At 36.7% G+C, this 23,404-nt stretch overlaps 1 protein-coding gene and 1 long non-coding RNA gene across 5 annotated transcripts; both read left to right on the top strand.

The window, feature by feature from the left end:
* Window positions 1–760: 760 nt before the first annotated feature.
* On the top strand, window positions 761–9,937 carry LOC126589199 (uncharacterized). Of its 3 annotated transcripts, XM_050254404.1 has the most exons (5): window positions 761–900; window positions 2,020–2,115; window positions 8,421–8,727; window positions 9,181–9,297; window positions 9,549–9,937. In XM_050254404.1, exons 3-5 carry the CDS (start codon window positions 8,506–8,508, stop codon window positions 9,675–9,677), a joined length of 468 nt encoding a protein of 155 aa, XP_050110361.1. In that variant the 5' UTR covers window positions 761–900; window positions 2,020–2,115; window positions 8,421–8,505; the 3' UTR covers window positions 9,678–9,937. The 3 variants fall into 3 exon arrangements, with proteins under 3 accessions (XP_050110361.1, XP_050110360.1, XP_050110359.1); XM_050254403.1 differs by lacking the exon at window positions 2,020–2,115 and having other exon boundaries at window positions 778–900; XM_050254402.1 differs by lacking the exons at window positions 761–900; window positions 2,020–2,115 and adding an exon at window positions 6,533–6,639.
* Window positions 9,938–15,759: 5,822 nt separating this feature from the next.
* LOC126589202 (uncharacterized) lies at window positions 15,760–22,984 on the top strand. 2 transcript variants are annotated; one of them, XR_007611764.1, is made up of 4 exons: window positions 15,760–16,045; window positions 19,219–19,368; window positions 22,166–22,346; window positions 22,543–22,984. It is a non-coding gene; the product is annotated as an uncharacterized LOC126589202 (long non-coding RNA). The 2 variants fall into 2 exon arrangements; XR_007611763.1 differs by lacking the exon at window positions 15,760–16,045 and having other exon boundaries at window positions 19,116–19,368.
* The last annotated feature ends 420 nt before the right edge of the window (window positions 22,985–23,404 follow it).

Raw genomic sequence — 23,404 nt, forward strand, 5'->3', positions numbered from 1 at the left:
TTAGCCCTGTCACAAAAAACCATCTACAATCGAGGGTCAAAGGGTTATAGGGCCAAACATAATTTATTACTTAAAAATTACAACTTAAATTTAATGTTATTTAATATTGTTTCATATTGTCTAATGTTGTTTCATGTTACTTAATTTAATTTAATATTATATAATGGCCTAGGAAGTTGTAGGAAAAAAATAGAATTAAAAAAAAAATTAAAAATTTTGTAAAAAAAAATAAAAAAATAACGGCTAGTTGACGTCAGCTAGCCGTTATATTCAAAATTTTCCATGCTATTTGTGTCGGTTATAACCGACATTATTTCTTTTATTTTTGTCGATTATAACCGACATCATTAAAAAATAAATCCAACCAGCCCAGCGCATGCGGTCAACCCTTTGGCCCTTTCAGATTCCGTAGGGCCCATGAGCCCTCTGGCCTAGCCCTCTGTTGAATACGATTTTCGGGCTATTTTCGACCTTCCGGCTCTCTGGACCCTTCCGTTGGAGATGGTTTTAGTCACTTATTGAAAGCACCAACAACTCATTGTTCATCTACAGTAACTCACCGAAGGGGAGACAGATCACTGTTCATATACAGTAACTCACTGAGAGTAGAGACAAGTCACCATTCACTCATCGAATGCAGAGGTAGCTCACTGCCCATTCACCAAAAAGACAGCCACAATTATCCCGTGATTCCTACATTAATAATTGAGGCCTTCCTCCTTAGCCTATTTATTCAAGGCTCTTACGCCTTTGTAAGCAAGTTAATTCTAAGTTTGTTTTCTCAGTTTAAGCATTTCTCTGAGTTCATCTTGTATCCAGAGGAATTTATAAACACCTTTAATTTCTGCAATTCAAAGATGTGTGCGTGCATCGATCAGTTTCCAATTTTAGTTATACAATGTATGATCCAGTACTCCTTACTAACCTCAAGTATTCCAGAATTGAAGTTTTTGTTTCTTATTTCATTTACAAAGTAAACATAGATCCAGAATTCGTTCTGTCCTTTGGTAAATATATCTATATGTACACACACACACACATATATATAGGCATGGAGCCCCCAAGTTGTTAGCTCTGCAGTTTTTCATTAGTATAGTGCTTTCCATCACCTCGATACAATGCATATTTGATTTTGTTAAGCCTCTATTGGCTCTCATGTAAAATTTTGTTTGCATGAGAATGAGCTTCTACTTCATGCAAAAAGAAAAAATAATAAGCAACATTTGACAAAAAAAAAAGACCAAAATGAAAGTAAAGCGAGGATGTTCTTGTCTTTACTTACCTTGGCAACTTGTGCATTACAAGTTTGTGACGGCAGGGAGCCACTGCCAGAATAATGGCCTAGTCCTTAGCAAAGTCACCATTATGTTGGGGTTTTTTTGTTGAAGGCTTTGATGGGCTTGTGTTATAAAGTGACGAGCCAAAACCTTCACGTCCTCCTTTTCTAAGTTAGTGAGGACTACACCCAAAGCATCCCGAAGGAAAAGCAAGTCTTAGGGAATGTTTTGTTGTTCATCCAGCAACTCCTAGTGCTTGGTTTGGTGTTATGTAGAGTGCTTTCGGCTCTAATGAAGTGCTTCCAGTGCTACTGAGGTGTTTTCCGTGGTAGTTGAAGTTCTTGCTACGGTTGTTAAAATGGTTCTTGCAACTATTGAGGTGCTTCACACGGGCTCTACCTAAGGCTGTCGAAGTTATTCTCGCGACTGTGGTTGTGGAAGTTCTTCTCGCGTCCATGGAAACTCTTCAATTGATTGTTGGAATGCTTCTTGCAATAGTAGGATGTTTCCCTTGCAGATGAAGTGCTTCTCGCAGTAGTCGAATGTTTTCGGCTGCTTTGAGGAGGATTTGATAAACTAACAATTGCTAAGAACGTTTGAGTAATCACAATAAATTATGACTTGCCTGAGTGATGTGTAGTTAGTGTGAAAGCTAATGAGAGAGAGATAGTGAGGTTGTTTTTGGTTGTATGATTTTTGTAGTGGCTAATTTAGGATTTCTCATGGTTTGTTTGTTTGGCAGGAGTTAAGGAAGCTTATGGGAAGGCTCATGATGAAAGAAAAGCTTATCCCTCAAAAACTAGGGTTTCCTGCACTTAGAGAAAGTGTGCTCTACTTGGTGCGTTCTTGCTTTTCCCTTCCCCTCGTTGTTCTGTTGTTGTTGCTTGTAATGATTCTTTTCATTTATAGGGTGCTAGGATCCCTTCAAGTTCTATTGGGGGAACTTTTTGTTTCTTTGCCTCCTCCAAACCTACTAAGTCTTCCCTTCTTCTTTTCATGGGTACAACTATGGAGTTCCTTTTTGGTATAATGTTGAAGAGTGTTACAAGCCTTGTGAAGCTGGGTTGAGCGCACTGGCCAGAGTGTCTTCTTTCTGCGCTAGTTTCTAGAGACTCTTTTGTTGGAAACGCTCCTCCTTATTTTACTCCTCAGCTCAGCCTTGGGTTTGGTTGGTTCCAGAATATCTTAGTTGGTTTGTAAGGGAAAGGGTAAGTATACAGTAATTATCTCTCAAGCTTTCCCACGTGAAGCCAAAACTATGGGATTTAAACTTTTGGTGCTCCTAAGTAGCCCAAGTCTTTCGCAATGCTAATTCCACATAGGCCCATCAAAATTCCGTAACCATCGACACCACGATACACTTAGCAAGCCCCGTTATGTGGTTTGGGCTCATAAAGCATGTCTCATGAGTTTGTTTAATTTCATAATACATGTTGGCACGATAAATATGCGTGATTTGCATGGGCTTGGCGTGATTTTACAAACTTCCAATTTATTAACTATTATTTTATTAGTGTGCTATGATCACAAATTCGTGTACCCTTCGTTTTCTTGCTTATGCATGAGTTTAAGCTCGGTTGACGTTTTCACAATGATTGGGCTTTAACATGCTTAGGGTAGTAAGCATTACCACCAACTTAAGGTGGTGAAGCAATATTCCATAAAAAAATCTCTTCGCCATGAGTGTTCAAATTGAAAATATGTTTTTTTTTTTTTAAAATGGCCCACTATCCTGACCACCCAAATTATAATTTCATTCACATGATTTATGAGGATTTTAATAATAGCAAATATGTTTGTTCTTTCACCTTGCCCAATTCCACATATAAGGATTTAAATAACCACAACGTGTACCAAGGAAGGGGCTTCCTTCTTAGTCCGAATTGCATGTCCGTTTCTAGCAAACTTTGAACAAAAAGTATGTTAGGGACTTAGTCGCTTGCATATGGAATCAGAAACACAATAGGAATCCTTTCATCAAACACCTATATGCATCAGACCTGAGCGTTTCTGATCGTAGTACACTTAACTGACTTTGCTAAGTTATTTATGTGAATTAGAGCTCTGCTGAAATAAAATTATATTTTAGGAGTTTCTAGTCTGCATGCCTCATTCGGACTTCCTTTAAGCACGAGATAGTCACAGAACGTACTTGACTTAGTACGCTCGTCTAAGAAAATATTAATCATACTATGGGGATGGAGGTCAAAGCCACTACTCAGATGATTATTGATTCGCCCGTCCGATTATTCTTTCGAATGGTCCGCACCCAAGTTTGATTGTGTAATCGATAACCCTTAGGTTGCATAAACTTTATGGAAGTTGAACGGTGCACTAGAGGCTGCTGAACAACAGGGTCATGTCCTAATGTCCATAGTCCTCCTAACATGGCTTAAGCCTCCCAAGTTGCTAATCAGAACACCACATAATGGATTACAGGAGACTATAGGGATGTTAAGGGTGTGATTGAATCCGTATTGGACTGCCTACATATCTATAAACTTGGAGAATCAAATCAAGGGTGTAGTTCTAAGAAATCATTATACAATGTGTGTTTACATCAAGGTTCATCTTTAATGAGGGTGCCTTTGCTTAGGCACCCTTTAGAAACGCTTCTCTATGTCTACACGTAGAAGGAAGAAGTTGAAATTCTTTGTGGTTGAATTCGTAATGGATGGCCTTATTATGTCAAAAACAAATCAAACCACGAGTAGTTTGGTCAAAGGTTCTTAGTAGTACTGCTAAATATTGGTGATATTCCATCTTTTGGTGGTTGGAGTTCCTGTGCGATCGTCTCCTTCAAAGTTGTTAAGCTCCGCTCTCACTTTCAGGTCATAATCATGCTTTTCATAGCACATCAGCGGGGTATGACATGATCACCTTTAATCTCTTTTACTCCGTTACGTGTAGGATATCAAAGTAGCTTGTGGTATGATGATGGAATTGCTCTCATCTTGTCAAGCTAATTTCGGCCCAAGATGCCCCTATGCGAAGCTGGATAGTCCATGATATGGAAGTGTACTAGAATGTTATAGGGTTCCCCCTCACCTGCTAGCTTAATTGTCTTAACTGATCAGACTTGAGTACCCTTGAACATATGTTGAGTAATCGTACTCTGGTTAATGCTATCTAGAATTTTCATCCTCTCTGCAACTTTTTCAAAGATGATCATAACTCTGGATTGATGATATATCAACACTTGGTTAACCATCACATTCGTGATTTGAATATTTATCACAAGAGCGTCATTATGGGAGTGCATATCTTCTAAATCTTGATCGAAGAACATCAAAGATATTAGAATAAGTCAGAAATTGTTTGTTGATGGAAGCTAACCTTGGCATTTTGCATGCTGCATTCCTTTCTTTTTTTAGTGTTGCCTAGATGTTTCTACTCCCCCCCCCCCAATAAATGCAATTGATATTAAGAGTTGGGTATTGATCTTCCTCATTAGTAAATTCATAGTTGTCCGCCTTAACCCTGTCATTATTTTCAGTAGGTTCCTCCTTCTATGCCTTTTGTTTCACAAACTCCCAGGAATATCCATGATCAAGCAGCTTCTTGATGTGATTGCGAAGCATTCAGGAATTCGGTGGTTTGGTATTTATTGGGCTTTTACTTGACTAAATGATCAATAAGAGGTTTGGGCCTCTTAAGAAAAGGCTTGCCTTTGATGCTATAAAGGATGTTATTAACTGTGGTATTCAAAACGGATTATTTCTTTGGCTGAGACAAAGTAGACCTGTCTTTGCTTCGTTTTGTCATCCTGAAGGGAATGAGGCGAAGTATCTAATTGATCACTTTTTCACTCGAACCTGGCGGAATTCTTTTTTTTAAGCTCTATCATCTCAGCCAAAAATGTCATCGGCTTCTTGGTCGAGGGAATAATTATATTTCTTCTTGCTTTCTTTCTAGGATGGAGGTGAATGGTGACAGCCCTGCTGATCTTGGGGATAAATCTGTTAAAAGGTTGATTTTGAGCATCACTCGGTGCATCCCTAGAGTCATATCATGATTCAATGGTCTACATAGCTCTTGGTCTTCAGACGATTCTAGATTGAGATTCCTAATCTCCACTCGAAAGGCTCTTGCAGTATCCAAGGGATTGAGGTTGCATTGAACCCTAATCCCCTTGCAGTATCTAAGGGAACTTTATCATTAGGATGTTGTTGTTTGAAGGAATGATAGAGGTGTCAGGGGGGTTAGTGGTTTCCACCCTTGGTATTACGTCAGTGATCCTAAAACTATCTTCAGCAGACATGTTGATTTAGTAAAGTGATTTGGTCGAGGGAATATGAGTTCAGCTCTCAATGAAAGTACGAATTGTTGGAATCAAATTTGTGTATTGCCACAGATGGATGGGCTAAACAAGTCCAGCTAACTGTAAGAAAGCAAACAACCATGAATTGTCCTAATGTAACGGTGTGATACTAGGCAAGGGCTCTTTGATGGTCAAATTAGTAAGCAATATTCATTCTCAAGTAGTGGTAATAAAATACGCAAGGAGTATGCAAGAGTGAATTGCGTACCAGAGTTATGCCTTAAATGAGGGTATTTATACTACTCGGGAAAAGGTAGGATATGGAATCAGTATTAAACTGGGAGAATCCAAGAGGATATCTAAGATCAGATATTATTTTCTCTTAGGAGTGCAATCCGATCGAAGTTGTTGAGTCCATGAAAGGATTTCTAAAGTACGTGTATTTCTATCTGCCTTACTCCGATCTTGAAAAATCATGGTCCCACATCCCATTAATGACCAAAATATACTTCCAAAAACGTTTGGAGGAAAAGGAAAATAAAACAAAGGTATTGAAGAGATTAGACAGAAATGATTTTTGCACTTTCTTTTGTTCCTTATTACTTTTTTTTTCTTTTAACTAAGGCATTTTAAAATGACGGAAATTGAAATGAAGGGATTTTATTTTCTAGAATTTGTGAATTTTGTTGTTTGGTTAACTTAAAAGAACAATAGAATTGAAAACAGAATTTGTTAATTTTAAACTCTCAATCATAGAAACAAAGGGATGAGTAGATAAGTAAAAGACAGGAGTGCCAACACTATTTTTCAAAACTTAATCCCGCCCACAGTTTTAAAACCCACTATTAACTTAATCCCACCCACAGGTTTAAACCAACGGTTTATTTTCAAAACTAGTTCTAGAGAATTCCATTGCATGTATTAAAGGACCCAAAGATTTACCACATGTTGATATATATCTTTCCTTAGGTTTTAGTTTTCACTGAAAAAAAATGATGTTGATTTTAGAGGCCAATGAAGGGCAAGATGAAACTGTAGATGCTTCTGGTTATCAATTTTCTGGCATATAAATATAAATATCGCATCGATGATTTACCAGAGGTACATGTTCAATAATAAAAATATTATTATCACTCTTTCTTGTTATTTTTTTAATTTATGAATTAAAATTTTAATAGCGTGCATTGTAATGATATTTACTTTGTTTTCTGCAATTGCTTTCACCAATTTTATTTTTCCATTGAACGTGTTTATATTATTGCTTCATGAGGGAGAAATGAAGAAAAATGTATGAATTGAAAATGTAGGACTTGTTTGATGTCTATTTTGTTTTTAATTTTTCATTTTTGTGGTAGAATCAGAGGGGGAATACAAAAGAGAATTTGGGTGTGTTGGAAGTGGTGGCGGGGGTGATGAGGCTGTAGGGTGACGGGGGTTATGGTGGTGATGGTGGTGAAGGTGAAATGGCAGGTGGTGAATGGTGGAGGGTGGAGGTGGAAGTGGTTTAGTTGGGTTGAAGGTGTTAAGTTTATTCTATTAAGGGGCATTAGAGATGGATGGTGTAGTCATTTTCAAAAAGTTAATGACGTTGTTACATGAATTAAAAATGTTACATATCTATATAGAAAAATAAATGTTATTATTATTTTTCATTCTATTAGTATAAGATGAATGTTTTTTTTTTTTTAAAACTAATTAATGGACATGTGCTAAGTGCAAAGCCTCCAATACAAGTTGGGTGCAAGAGTTTGTTTTCTTCAAAATCATGGTCTTAAGTACTTTTACTCCAAAATGGTGTTTCGAGGGACGTCATGAGAAGAGTCCTAGAAAAACTCCTTTTACTTTGGAAATTACTATTGACACCCTAAAAATTTCGTTTTACATTCCAAAATTTTTATCATTAGAAAGAAAAATACACTTATGAACCCTTTGTTAATTTCTGTCACTTGATCTTCCTCAATTCCTCAAATTCAAAGGCCGAAAATTAGAAGAGTATGTAAAAAGTAAAAATGGTGTGTTAATATCACACCCCTAAATTAAGTACCCATCCCTCATTTTCTTTCTCATTAAATGAAGCTTTGTTTATTTTTTATTTTTTTATGAAAGTCTTTTGACCTTTGACCACGTCATTATTTGATTATTAAACGATTTAAATGTCATTATATTTCAGTTTTAAATTTTTAAAGACTTATTTAATCAATATTAGATATATATACCCTTTAAATATTTTTCATATATTTCTATTTTTTTATTTTGTACAAATATTTTTTTTAGGTTTAATTTCTACCTATGTATTTTACTTTCTTTATATGCCCATTATTTTTTAACTTTGATTTGTACCCCATAATTTTAAATTTTAATATGTACTCATATTTTTAAATTAGTTTGTACCCACATATACTAAAATATTAATATATAATTTTAAATTTTAATATGCTAATTACATGTATTGATTTTATATTTAAAATATATTAATAGTAATTTTTTAAAATATTAATAATTGCGTGGGTATGTTGTTTTTTGCTAGAACTATATATGTGAAGAACAATATTACTCTGTTGTTGATTATTAAGTAATTATTACAATGATGTTAAGGATTTCAATCAAAATATTTAAACAAACACGATTTTAGTTTAACAACTTAGTTGATCAAAAACCAGAACCAAAATAATTTTTTTATATACAACAATATACTTAGATTACAGGAAGAGAATCAAACTTGATTTTCCCGTGACTTTAATGATTACTGTTTTGGTCCAGATACTACAAATCTAAATCAATTACACACTTTCTCAACTTGGGCGTGCCACACTGACTACATACAAACCGTGACAACTCAATTTTGTTTTTCTTCTGTACTCATCCTTTAAATTTGTGTCTAGGTCTGTAGGTGCAATCCTTCACACCAAAGCTGCTAGCAAATACAGAAGAGAGCAGTTGATCCCTGCAGCCACCAAGTTACAGAAAATGAAGCAACAGTTTGGATCTCTCCCCGCACAAAAGGAAGAACAAGCAGAGGGAGATAGGGTGCTTTGTGCAGTGTCATATGATGCTGTCCCTCTACAAGCTGTACCAGCACCGCAGCTTCAGGTGAAGGTTGTTCCTGGAGAAAATTATGGACTGCCCGAGGGATGGGCTGTGGAGGAAAAGCCACGTACCACTGTCAAAGGCCGCCGCCGAACAGACAAGGTTAATTCTATCATTAACAAATTAATATATCTTGGATTAATTACAGTTAATTACTTTGTTCATCCGGATAGTTCATCAAATCAAATTGAAATTGCTGTCTGATTTGTAGCAAGTCATAAAGTTGGTAAATAACGTTTAGTACCTCAATCTTATCAGATCTAGTGATTTTAGACCTGTTTAATTCCATACAATTAAAAAGAAATATGCATTGTTTCATGTATTTGCTTTGACTACATATTCACACGTAGTTTTGCTTTCTATTCTTAAGAAAATTATAGGAAATCTTGCCTATTAAAAAAGTGAACACTACTCAGGGGACACTGAGGGATCAGTAATCATAGGGGTTCCCTAATTAGCGACAAATTTTCATTTTCATATGGATTCGTCTTGAAAATTGTTATGTCATGTGCCAAATCCATCGGAAATAATTAACACAGGCTGTCCAAATTGCAGTATTGCCATCATATTCCAACTGGAAAGCGATTTCGATCACTCAGTGATGCAAACAAGTGGATCAAGGAAGAAACTACAAGAGAGCAGGCACACGGAACATCCAAAGATGGTGATGAGGTGAGAACATGAATTAGCTTATTCTCAATTTGAGTAATAGGATACCCAGACTTAAAGTAAATGCTAAAAGAGTTTTTCTTTAGGCAATCAGGAAGCCTGAAAAAGGTGATTTTCAACTTTTGATGTGTGCGCGTAAATTATTCATGTAGAAGTAATTTGCTGCTAAACATTTATTTACATTGTTGTTGACAGTATTCATGTAGGTACCTTAATGATTTTCATGTTATTGCATGTTTTCACTTGCTTCACAGAGTTCTAGTCCCGCACAAAGTAGCACTAGAAGAATAAGGAGAAAAGCAACTCAGTTTCCCGATCATATGAACAATCGATGGCTCGAAACTTTTCTATCTGCGGCAGCTGCCAATCTTCAAAATTTATGAAGCTTGAGAATTATTCTGATCTAGTTCATGGCCTATTAGAAGTAGAAGGTGCTCCAGTGGGATCCTCACCTATGCCAAAGGTTTAGAAGACCTTTGCCCTATCTATTTGACAATGGACGCTTTTCATTCTAATTTTCTTATTTCTTGTTAGGAAAAATAGTTGGTAATACATATGAAAATTTGGCAAAAGCTATTATCTAGCTTACCCATGTTCGAACTTATAGTAGCCAAATACAAAAATAGAAACTTACTCTTTCGAACGTTCAATGGCTTGATCGATATTGTCTTTAATTTGTATCCATAATTTTCTGTTTTAATATGTACCCATATGTTTTAATATGTAGCCATATTGTATTTAATTTGTATATATATAAGGCTTACATGATCCACTTTCCTGGGCGATGTGGGATGTTACAATCCACCCCCCTTAGGGACCCGACGTCTTCGTCGGCACACTTCCGGCCATGAATTGGCTATCCACCCCCCTTAGGGACCCGACGTCTTCGTCGACACACTTCCGGCCATGAATTGGCTCTGATACCAAATTGTCACATCCCGGCCCGGGCCCCTACCACATCCCGAGCTCGACTCCGCCGTAGCACGTTATTGTCCGCTTTGGGCCCTGACCACGCATTCATGGTTTTGTTTCTAGGAACTCACACGAGAACTTCCCAATGGGTTACCTATCATTGGATTGCTCTCGCGCGAACTCGGTTAACTTCGGAGTTCCGATGGAACTCGAAGCCAGTGAGCTCCCAAAAGGCCTTGTGCTAGGTAGAGATGGAAATATACATATAAGGCTTACATATCCACTCCCCTAAGCAATGTGGGATGTTACGATTCACTTACAACACCTTTTTGGCATTGTGATTAAAACTCAAAGTTTTCAAGCTTTTTTCATTAGTTTTCCTTTATTTCTTTGCCAGGACTATGAAGAATAGTATTACTCTATTATTGTTTTTAAGTAATTGTTATAGGGGTCAGATCCCTGGCACCATATTTTTTACACAAGATATGACACAAGTTTTAGACCATTAGATTAGCCCACTTCTAAAGGTCAAGATGTCATGGCAATTAATTTTCTTTAAGTATTTAAAAAAAATATACAATAGAAATTAAATCAGAAATTTTTTAATTATGACTTTAATTCTCTCTCTTCAATAGTTAATTGTGTTTTGATTCTTTCATACTCTCCTTACTTTCCTTTTTGTCCTCTTATATGTCGATCCTCATATACTCTTCTATTAAGAAAATTCTCTCCAGATTGATGTTCATATATTCCACTGAATTGCAGCAATCAAATAATTGAGAAAAATACGTAGCTTAGATACAATATGGTGTTCTGGTTACGTTTCAAGTTTCACAACCCTTGATGGTTTCAAAATCATCTTTTCTTCCATTGCCCGTTTGCACATGCTTCCAAGTTTGGAAGCTTGCTGCAGTTGGATTGTAGCACGGTTATGGGGGAGGACTTCCTGCGGGGTTGGGAACAAATCACACAGAAATTGTGTGGTAGAGAAAATAAGAATAAATTGTTACAGTTTTTTTGTTTTCGGTTGTTGGACGTATGGAAAAATAGAAATGTAGCAGTGTTCCAAGGAGGCGGGAATTCCCCAGCAGAGGCTATCAAGCTTTTGAGTAACGAGTTCTTGAAGAATTTCAACAAAAGTCATGAGACTGCAAGAGACTCGGAGATGATGAAGAGACAAAAAACAAAGAGAAAATTGCAAACAAAAAAGAAAGGGATCAAGTTGATCATATTAAAGGAAAATAAGAGTGAATGAAACATAATTAATATAAATAATTAATGACATACAACAAAGAGAAATTGAGAATTCAAGTGAGCCTACCCCCAAGCTCAGATTCCTATTTTTGGGTACGGGAACATAAGTACCATAGCCCCTAAAAGAGAACCTATAGTGTCACCTGTTGTCCCAATTTTAGCAAACATCACTAGTCCAAGTAAGGGTCCGTTGTGCGATGGGAAGGACGCCAATGTGGCTTCTGTAAGCAAGCTTCGAGCCCCACAAGATTCTCCTCCTCTGAATGTGATAGAGGCACTAAGAACAGAGCTCCGTAAGCTGATGTTGGAGGAGCCCGTTTCCTCAATGCAAGAAAGACATTTTGCCCTGAACAAGAAAACCTCTAAGGGCTTGGTCGAGATGACCATTCTCGCATCCCTAGCAGGCCAACGCTCTAGATCATGACCCCACTTTCAAAGGCGATCAAAACCATGCCCCTACCAAAAAAGTTCTCCCAACCGCGGTTCAAGTCATTTTGTGGTGATTTTAACCTGAACTACCATATTATGCACTATTAGAATGCATATGGCGTTGTATAGCAACAATGATGCTTGGATATGTAAGGTGTTCCCATCCATCTTGGAGGGACTAGAGTTATCAGCTAGATCCATTGATTGCTTTGAAAGTCTGGCTAACATCTTCACCAACACTTACTCGATGTATCGCGATATGCGCAAACACCACAAGGCCATATGCAGAATGGCTCCTCAATCTAGAGATGAAAGCCTTATAACCTATATGAGGCATTTCCGTGTGCAGCTGGCAGAAGTAAAGAAGCCAGATGATCGATTGCCTACCATGGCATTCAAGCAACGCCTTTACGTCCATTCGCCCCTCTCCAGAAGCTGAACAAAAGAAAGTATGACTACACCACTCTGGCAGAATGTTTTGATATCGTAGACAATCTATTGAATTGGGATGACAAAACTATTAAGATAACCGCTGAATAGGACTATGCTAAGAGGATTAACAGAAGAATGAATGATAAAGACACTCCTCCCTCTTCCCTACGTCAAGCTGGCAGAGAAGGTTGTTGAGACAAATAAGACAAACTATCAACAACATCAACAACATTCCTTCATGGCATAAAAGACCACCATCAACAACATTCCTTCATGGCATAAAAGACAAACCATGCCTTCGACGCCCAAAGCCATTCCTGAGCATCTAGCGATGAAGAACCGAATAACTATTGCTTATTCCACAAAAGCACTGGTCACGCTACTAGGAACTACCACATGTTGAGGGATTATATTGAAGAACTACTGGATTAAGGACATTGTTGAACGTCAGGAACAAAGCAAGGAAAGAGGGCTTGGTCGAACCCAAAGACAAAGACAAGTTGGACAAGCATACCTATGATGAAGATCAATGCCCGACAAAGAAGCCCACTTTTAACATAAATTGCATCTACAGGAAGACATGGAACCCTGAAAGGTGAAAAAATGACAGAACGGATCACGAGAAATTGAATACTCATCATTCTGAGATAGACCTCATTCCTCCCCCCTCCCCTCACCCGGCTAATGCATTTCAATCAAATAGAGAAAGGTAATTCGAACTACATGCAATTTGATTCCCTTTTTGGGATATATAGGTTATCCATTCTAAACTCAATCGCAACACTGTCTCTGCACGAAGATAAGTCCATGGAGAACTTATCTCTCAATGCCCCACCATAGGCATATCGTCAAAATTGATCCTTAATTTAATTCCTACATTACATTATCTTTTTCATAGAACAACGCCAATGATTGATTATCCTTCCCAAAGATATGTAGGCAATCTTTCCCGAATTCAATCGTACCTGCTTGTCAATAAATCCTATTTCCTTTATTAATAAAGAAATTATGAAGTATATTTGTCTTATGTTCAATGTTTTTTTTTTTTTTTGTTTCTCTTCCTTTTTCAGTGATGCAAGGAATACCTCATCTAAACAAAGCATAAACTTTGAAAACTTCACACGATTGCAAGTTAAAAAATTCAAAGTAACATTGTCAAAAGAGTTTCTCTTAGCCCATCTCATATTAGTTGGTTAACAACTTGGGGGACTCGAATCGTAATAAGCGTGGTTACAATTGTCGAGCTACAGGCACGAGTACATGGTGCTTGACCTGTAAGTTCAATGCATCATCTTGCCTCCAAAATGTTTATACAACTAGTAAAGTTATAGGTTGTAACATTCAAACCTGGGCTCTATGCCATTCAAAGGAATAGTTGAAAGGGCGACCTGAAAATCATCCGAGGGTGGTTCTGAACTCTGAGCCTGAGTACGACTACTTCTATCTTGGACCAACATACTAAGTCAAGTATGTTCTACAACATCATATGTCAGCAGGTTCGAAGATGGCAACTAGACTGAGCAATCCCCAAGAGGAATTTTATCCAATGAAGCTCCAATATGCGAAAATGTTTTGACCAAGATAGTCAAGGTAGTTCGATTAGAAATGCTCAGGTTTGACGCATAGGGTCTGCCAAAAGGATTCAAAAGTGTTTCTAACCCACATGTAGGCAACCAAGTCCCCAAAGAACTTTTGTTTATGATACCTTCCTTTTGCATCACATTGCAAGATGTCAAGATCTTTAAACGCGGGCCAAAAAGAATAAACTGGAAGGCATTCTAGATATTAGGCAACATTATCCCAGCGTTAATCTGGTCAATGCAAAAATGAAAGTACAGAGCAAGAGGTTTTCCATGGTTTTGATATTTTAATACCTGGTACCAGAGTAAGTTGGTATTTCGGATATTGCGATGAATATCTCTATAGACACTAAGCTTGGGAGGTGATTTATTCCCAAATGAACATCACCAAGGGAGGCTTTTAAGCTCTATCCCAAGCCCACATGCTTACTCGTGTTCCGCTCTATCACCTACCACTTCGAAGTTAGTTTACTTCGGAATGATTGTTGGATTAAGATACGTTTTGCGACGAAGAAGCAAGAAATGAAAAAAAAATTCAAACACTCAATTGTTCAGATAAGAATCATTTAGAAAGACAAACGTTATTGGGAAAATTATGCACTGGTAAAAGAAAGCTTTGATGAAGGAAAGGCTTAAGGCTCATGACCTAAGGCAAAAAAAGTTCAAGTTACGAATAGGATAGGCTCTCATCCTAGCTAAATAATAGATCGATCAAGAAGAAGAACAGACTGAACAACTACAACTTGTCATCAGCAACCACATCCGATGCATCCCCAACCAGATTAGCTTTCTTTGATGACTCCTCAGAACCAAATGATGACTTGCTTCCCTTTGATATCGCAAGCTTTGTGCCTCAATCGTAAAAGATGAAAGTATACACAAATCAGCCTCCCAAATCTCTACTAACAAACGAGCAGAGTCCTATTCGTTATGGTGATCTTAACCTGTGTAACCAGCGAGGTAGCCCTGATTGTACTTCCGGTTATTCGCCTTTTTATACAAGCTCCGTATCTCCCCAAGATTCGCTTTATTCTGCTGGAGGACTTCCATCTAGAACTTCTCCCTTTGATCCACTTCCCACCAAGTCGCGTCCAAGTCCGATTGAAAGATAAATCGGTCAACTTCCCAAGAACTTTACTTGGACACCGATGATCACTCTGCCTATTCCTTAGCTTTTAATGCCTGGACCTTCACCAAATTAGTATCGTCCAAATGCCCCACTAAGGTACCCTTTTTGATGCCTCAGGCTCGTTCGGCGTCTAGAAGTTCTTCGAGTTTAGAGCTCTTCTCCTGCAAGTCCCTTTCGAGATTAATCTTGCTACCTAGTTCGCTCATGTAGTCCACTTCGAGTTTGGAGAAGCAAGGCCTCCATCCAAGCATATGTACTAAAGAAGTATAGTTATAAAAAAAAATTAAAAAAATTAAAAAATTAAAAAAAGGAAAAAGAGAGAAACGGTGTTACAAATTGAAGAACGGTATAAAAGCTAGCTGCGTATCTAATGATCGTACACCGAGTAAGGATGAATGTGAATATAAAAATGAGATGGAAAAGCAACTAAATAGTTTAATTAAGAATGATCAAGATTAATTAATTAGTTAATAAATTATATGAAAGGTTCTTATTGGACATTTAAGTTAGTTTCGGGCTTTGAGGCCCAAAAGGGTTTTTGGTCCACAAGACCCATTATGTTTATGTTCTATGACAACTAAAACAAAATGGGAGATTACCCTAAGGAACTAAGGGAAGGCGGCCTTGGTGAGTTGGTTTGCATAATTTCAAGTTGCCACTCATGTTTGAGGGATTATTAAAAGGAAGTTATATGCAAAAGCTCATTGTTTTCTTTGGAGAAAGGAGAAACATTTCACTCTCTCTTTCTCTACAAGGAGGCCGGCCATACCTAGGAGAGTTTATTAGCATCAAACTTCTCCTAGGTAATCTATCTTATCTTTACACTACATCATTGGTGTAGAGACTTAGAGGCACCAAGCCTTTGGTGCTTTTGGAGTTCATTTCTTCGCATCCTCAAGGAGCAAAGGAGAATCAAGGGAGCAAAAATCACAAAGAAGAACCAAGGAGCTAAGAGGTGACTTAAAGGCCCTCTACTTGGGTGAATCCCTTGTGTAAACAAGGATGAGCTTTAAGGGTAATGAATCTCAAAATCCTTTATTCTCTTTCATATTGTTAAAGAGTCTTGTGGTTCACCATTCACTAGGCTTTGAAAGTCATGGGTTTTAGGATTGTTTTTTAGTGCATACTTACTTTAAAGTGTTATATGTATGCTTGTATGCTCAAATATTCTTGTATGTTTTTAGTTAGGACAAAAGAATCAAATTACGAGTAGTTTGATCAAAGGTTCTTCGTAATATGAGCAAATATTTGTGATATTCTATCTTTTGGTGGTCGAAGTTCCCTATGTGATCATCTTCTTAAAGTTGTAGAGCTTCGCTCTCACTTTCAGACATATTCATGCTTTTCACAGCATAGCAGCGAGCTATGGCTTGATCACGTTTAATATCCTTTACTTCATCACATGCAGCATATCAAAGTAGCTAGCGGTACAATGATGGAATTTCTCACATCTTGTAAAGCCAATTTTGGCCCAAGATGGCCTTATTCGGAGTCAGATAGTCCATGATATGGAAGTATACTATAATGTTATAGGGTTTCACCTGAACTGCTAGCTTAACTGTCCCGACTAATCGGACTTGAGTACCCACGAACGTATGTAGAGTAATCTTACTTTGATTGATACAATCTAGAATTCTCATCCTCTCTGCTGCTTTTTCAAACATGAGGTTAACTCCATATCCATTATATATTAGCACTTGGTTAACCATCGCACTTGAGATCTGAACCTTTATAACCAGGGTGTTAACATAATGAGAGTGCACATCTTCCAACTATTAATCAGAGAACATCAAAGATATTGGAATAAATCAGGAGTGGTTTGTTGTATCATTTTCCATACTGCATTCATTATTTTTTTCTGGTGTTGCCTCGATACTTATGTTGCCCATAAATGCAGTTGATATTAAGGGTTAGCTTCTTAGCTAGTTGCCGATCATCTTCCTCGAAGTAAATTCAGAGTTGTCCATCTTAACCCTGTCATTCATTTCAATAGGATCCTCCATCTAGGCCTTTGGTTTCATGAACTCCCAAGAATATCTCTGATCAAGCAGCTCCTCGTTGTGATCGAGAAGCATTCCGAAATTTTGAGTAGTGTGCTCAGAGGATTGGTGGAAAGATTAGTATTCATTACGATTTTACTTGACTAAATGATCAGTAAGAGGTTTGGGCATTTTAAGAAAAGGCTTTCCCTTGATGCTATAAAGGATGTTGTTGACTTTGGTATTCAAAGCAGTGTATTTCTTTGGATGAGACGAAGTTGACCTATCCATACTTCGTCTCTTGTCATTCTAATGGGAAAAAGGAGGCGAAGTCTTCTGTTCATCACTTTTTTAAATTGTACCTCCCATCTTGGTTTGAGGCGAATTTTTTTTTGAGCTCTATCATCTCAGTCGAAAATGTCATCAGCTTTTTGGTCGAGTGGAATAATTACATTTCTTCTACCTTTGCAATAGGACAGAGGTGAATGGCTACAACCTTGCTGATCTTGGGGAAAACTTTGCTAGAGAGTTGATTTTGAGCGTTAATTGGTGCATCCTTAGGGTTATTACAGTTCAATGGTATGCGCCGCTCTTAGTTTTCAAATGACTCTGGATCGACATTCCTAATAACCACAAGGAAGGCTTTTGCAGTATCCAAGGGATTAAGATTGCATTGAATCCGAATCCCCTTGCAGAGGTATGACTTACAGTCCAACCATGTTGAGTGTGAGCTTGGTGTTGGGGTTAGAACAAGCATCAGCAGAATAAGTTATTTGTCCGAGGTTATTGTACTCAAGTTACTAAGTCTGAAGAGATGCACTTGGGTTTGGAGAGTGACTCTACGAGCATTATCTAGGGATTTTATGTACCCTTCTTAGTTAACAAAGTGCGAACGGTTCTCAGGGTAAGAAACCTTTGAAATCTTCTAAAGATCAATGATAGAGGCACTAATCTTCATCAGAGTCTCCCAAATCTAGCCCATGGTGTGGGGAGCTTTGCCATCAGGACGTTATTGTTTGTCAAAACGACAGAGGTGTTAAGAGGTTGATTATTTCCACCCTTGGTATGGGCGTTAGAGCTCCTAGAACTATCTTTAGCAGGCATGCCGATTTAGTAGAGTGATTTGGTCGGGAAAATATGAGTTCAGCTCTTAATGAAAGTACTAATTGTTGGAATCAAATTCGCGCACCACCACATATAGATGAGCTACACAAGTCAAGCTAACTGTAAGAAAGAAAGCAACCATGAATTGTCTTAAGGTACAATATGATACCAACCAAAGATTGTTAGATCCCACATCGCCCAAGGGAGTGGATCCTCTATGCCTTATATGTGCATGCTCACTTCCTTTAGCACGAGGCCTTTTGGAAGCTCACTAGCTTCAAGTTCCATCGGAACTTCGAAGTTAAGTGAGAAAAGGGTCAAAGCATTCCCAGGATGGGTGACCCACTGTGAAGTTTTGCTCGCGTGAGTTCTCAAAAATAAAACCGTGAGGGCGTGGTTGGGGCCCAAAGCGGACAATATCGTGCTACATTGGAGTTGAGCCCGAGATGTGGTGGATCTCGAGTTGAGATGTGACAAAGACTCTTCAACGATCAAGGTAGTAAGCAATATTGAGTCTCAAGTCGTGGGCAATACAATAAGCAAGGAGTATGCAAGAATGAGTTGCGTTACCAAAGTTATTCCCTATATGAGAGTATTTATACTAGTCGGGAAATGGACCTTTTAGGATATGGAATCCGTATTAAACTGGGAGAATCCAAGAGGGTATCTAGGATTAGATATTATTTTCTCTTAGAAGTGCAATATGAATAAAGTTGTTGAGTTCATGAACGGACTTCTAAAGTACATGTATTCTGACCTATCTTACTCCAATCTTGAAAAATCATGGTCCCTCATCCCATTAATGACCAATATATACTTTCCAAAAATGTTTGGAGGAAAATGAAAATGAATAAAGGCATTGAATAAATTAGACAGAAATGATTTTTGCACTTATTTTTTTGTTCCTGATTACTTTTTAATTTTATTTTAACCTTTAGATTCAATAAGTAAGGGAATAATTTAGACATAAAAGCAAGGGGATGAGTGGATAGCAAAAAACAGGAGTGCAAAAATCATTTTTTCAAAACTTTATCCCGCCCACAGATTTAAACCCACTGTTTATTTTCAAAACCAGTTCTAAAGAATTCCATTGCATCTATTAAAGGACCGAAGACGCAATTTGTTAGTGCACAATTTCACTGAAAAAAGACGCTACTTATAGAGGCTAATGAAGGGCAAGACGAAACTGCAGATGCTTCTGGTTATCAATTTTCTAGCATACAAATTTCTAAATCGGATTGATGATTTACCAGAGGTACATGTTCAATAATAAAAATATTATCACTCTTTTTTGTTCTTTTTTTAACTTATGGATTAAAATTTTAATAATGTGCATTGTAATGATATTACTTTGTTTCCTGCAATTGCTTTCAACAATTTTATTTTTCTTTTGAACGTGTTTATATTATTGCTTCATGAAGGTGAAATGAAAAAAAATGTATGATTTGAAAACATAGGACTTGTTTGATGTCCATTTTGTCTTTGGTTTTTCATTTTTGTGGTAGAATCAGAGAGGAAATACAATAGAGAATTTGAGTGTATTGTGAATGGCGGTGGTGGTGGTGAGGCTATAGGGTGATGGGGGTTGTGGTGGTGAAGGTGGTGGTGGTGAAATGGCAGGTGGTGAAAGGTGGAGGGTGGAGGTGGAAGTGGTGCAATTGGGTTGAAGGTGTTAAGTTTGTTCTAATAAGGGGCAATTTTTTTTTTCTTGGAAAGAGGAAAATTGTAAAGTAAATAAACACAAATAATGTTTCGAATAATAAGGGGCATTAGATATGGATATTGATGTCATTTACAAAAAATTAATGACAATGTTACATGGATTAAATTTTTTATATATCTATATAGAAAAATCAAGAACAAGAAACATAAATGTTAATATTATTTTTCATTCTATTGGTATAAGATGAATGTTTTTTTAACTAATTAATGGACATATGCTAAAGAGAAATTTTATTTGAACCCATATAACCTCTTTTTGCACCTAACTTACTCTTTGCACCCTTTTGATTTTTAACCAAACTACCAATATCTCTCTAACCCCAAATTTACTATCTAAAATACCCTCACAAACCCAATTCAACGTGTAAATTTATCATTTACACCCACATAATTTTTAACCCTATTGCATTATGAAATGTATTGGAGCGGTTCATCCTCAAGTTTCCTCAAGTCCAAAAGCTTAATTTTCTTCTCTTTCCCAAATTTCACCATGAGAGGGCCATTATGGTGGAATGCAATTGCAAAGACGACTCCCTTGTGACACAGAAGTCTAAGTAGAGGACTAGAGCTTGTAGGCTTCCACATGAAAACTGTACCAAGTGATTGACCTATAGGGAAAAAGATCATCTCCAGATCTCTCCCTCTAAAGCCCATTGATCAAGTGATCCGAGCCTTTAAAATTTGATCAAACGGCTAAAAACAGAGAAGTTAGTAAAACCTTTTAGAAGCTATAATAATTTTTAGTCATTGGATCAAATTTTTAAAAGCCCAGATCACTTGATCCATGATCTTTGGAATGAGAGATCCAGAGAGGATCTCTTTCCGACCCAAAGCAACAAACCCATTATAGGGGTTCGCCTGCATTGTATCGCATCAGTCCATTAGACATACATGTATTCACCACCTCGAATCGCATCCGCATCTCCTTTTCTGTCTTCTTTAGCCTCCTTTTCCCTCTCCTTCCAACTCTCGTACGACTTTGGTGCCAATTGATGTAAATAGAAATTACTAAAGCCCCTTGATATGTTGGATTAATAAGAGATCAACAATGCCGAAGCCTTGAGAAAATTCTGAAAAAAAATGCCTAAATATTGAAGAATCATAGCCACTAAACTTAACAGATGATATTTTGTGTATATCCGAAAAATTTAGGATGAGGGAGGAAGGAAGAGATGGGAAGGGAACAGATGGCAGCAGCAGAGAAAAAGAATAAAAATATAATATCAAAAGTTTGAAATTTGACCCAAAGAAAAGCAAACTGAATCGAAAAGTCCTTGCAATGTCTGTAAGTCCTTTTGGTGTTTTGGGTTGCAAAGAGATACCGGGAGAATGTCTGCAACAATTCATTGTTGCATAAAGTTTAACAAACCATCGAAGATTGATAAAAAAAAACTGAAACCCAAAGACTCATCTTCTAAAATCTAAAAAAATTGAAATCAAATGAACAACAAATCCATAAATCGAGTTATATCTTAGTTGGAGGATTCAAAACTTTAAATCACCATCCATCAATAAAAAAGCTTGCCTTTCTCTATAAGAGGTATTAGGGTTTTAGGCGGAATGAACGTAGGATAAACAATGAGTGATGACAAGGTTTAATTATTATAGTTTGTGGGCTTATTGATAAATTTGAGTTTTATTATTATTTTTATTTTGTACTTAATAGTAATTATGCAATCGGGTAAAAAAGACAATTAACATTAAAATTTAAGTTAGGTGTAGAAAGATATTACATGGGTTTAAATAAAATTTCTCTATGCTAAATGCAGCCTCCAATACTAGTTGGGTCCAAGAGTTTTTATTTTATTTTATTTTATTTTATTTTTAATATTTTTCATATATTTCTATTTTTAGTTTTGTACATTTTTTTAATTTTGTTCAAATAATTTTTTTCTTTTAGATTTAATTTCTACCTATGTATTTTAATTTCATTATACGCTAGCTCATGTTTTTAACCTTGATTTGTATTCCATAATTTTAAGTTTTCAGATGTACTCATATTTTTAAATTAGTTTTACCCACATATACTTGTTACTTAATGTACTCATGCTAATTATATGTATTTATTTTATGTTTAAAATATATTAATAGTTATGTTTAAAAATATTAATAATTGCGTGTACACATTGTTTTTTGCAAGAACTATATATGTATGTGAAGAACATTATTACTCTATTGTTGATTTTTAAGTAATTATTACAATGATGTTAAGGACTTTCATCAAAATATTTAAACAAACATGATTTTAGTTTAACAACTTAGTTGACCAAGGACCGAAAAGAAGGTTAATTCTATCATTAACAAATTAATGTATCTTGGATTAATTACAGTTAATTACTTTGCCTAGTAAAAGTGAACACCACTCTGGGGACACGGAGGGATCCAAAATGCAGTTTTGCCATCATATTCCAACTGGAAAGCGATTCCGATCACTCAGTGATGCAAAGAAGTGGATGAAAGCACATGAATTAACTTATGCTCAATTTGAGTAATTGCATACCCAGACTTAAGGTAAATGCTTAAAGAGTTTTTCTTAGGCAATCGGGAAGCCTGAAAAAGGTGATTTTCAACCGTTGATGTGTGCGCATAAATTATTCATATGTAGAAGTAATTTGCTGCAAAACATCCATTTACATTGTTGTTGACAATATTCACGTACGTACCTAAATGATTACGATGTTATTGCATGTTTTCACTTGCTTCACAGAGTTCTAAACCCGCACAAAATAGCACTAGAAGAACAAGGAGAAAAGCAATTCAGGTTCCCGATCATATGAAGAATCGATGGCTCGAAACTTTTCTATCTGCGGCAGCTGCCAATCTTCAAAATTTATGAAGCTTGAGAATGATTCTAATCTAGTTCATGGCCCATTAGATGTAGAAGGCGCTCTGGTGGGATCCTCACCCATATCAAAGGTTTAGAAGGCCTTTGTCCTATCTATTAAACAATGGACGCCTTTCATTCCAATCTTCCTATTTGTTGTTCGGAAAAATAGTTGATAACTAGCAATGAATGCCCGCCCGATGCTGTGGGTTTGAAAGAAGAGTGCAATATCTTGAAATAAATGTAACTGCAAAGGAAAATAGCAGTTTGCATCATTAAATTGAACTAAAAACATAGTAATGCTCTTAAATCTCTCCTCTCAGAATTACATGGTTCGCTGTAAATAGTAGAATTCAACTAAATACTTTCAATAAGAACAACTGAAGGCATGCATCTAAATGGTAATATTGTTAATTACCAGTCAATTTCCTCACATTTATTATCAAATGCAAATGCATCATCATACCACCTCTGTTGTTGCATATCCTCATCACCAACAAGTTGATCTCCTCCTGGAAACAAAACCCCCCAAATCACTAAAACAAAATTTTCACAAAAAATCAATTTGGAAAATTTACAATTCTAAAGACATAATATTCAAACCAAAAAATGACCAACGCAAAATCGGCCAAAAAACTCACGAAGAAACCCAATCTTTTCTAGGATTAAGATTTTCTTTGAATATGCACCGAATTTGTGGTTTTCAGAAGATTTTCTCGTTAGTAGTTTCTAAGAGAACTGAGCA

Source organism: Malus sylvestris, chromosome 11 (assembly GCF_916048215.2).
Source record: "Malus sylvestris chromosome 11, drMalSylv7.2, whole genome shotgun sequence".
NCBI classification, from domain to species: domain Eukaryota; kingdom Viridiplantae; phylum Streptophyta; class Magnoliopsida; order Rosales; family Rosaceae; genus Malus; species Malus sylvestris.

Coding starts and splice junctions, on each gene's coding strand:
- LOC126589199 (XM_050254402.1), top strand. Junction 8,728..9,180: donor GCCGCCGCCGAACAGACAAG/GTTAATTCTATC, acceptor TCCAAATTGCAG/TATTGCCATCATATTCCAAC. Junction 9,298..9,548: donor CATCCAAAGATGGTGATGAG/GTGAGAACATGA, acceptor CTTGCTTCACAG/AGTTCTAGTCCCGCACAAAG.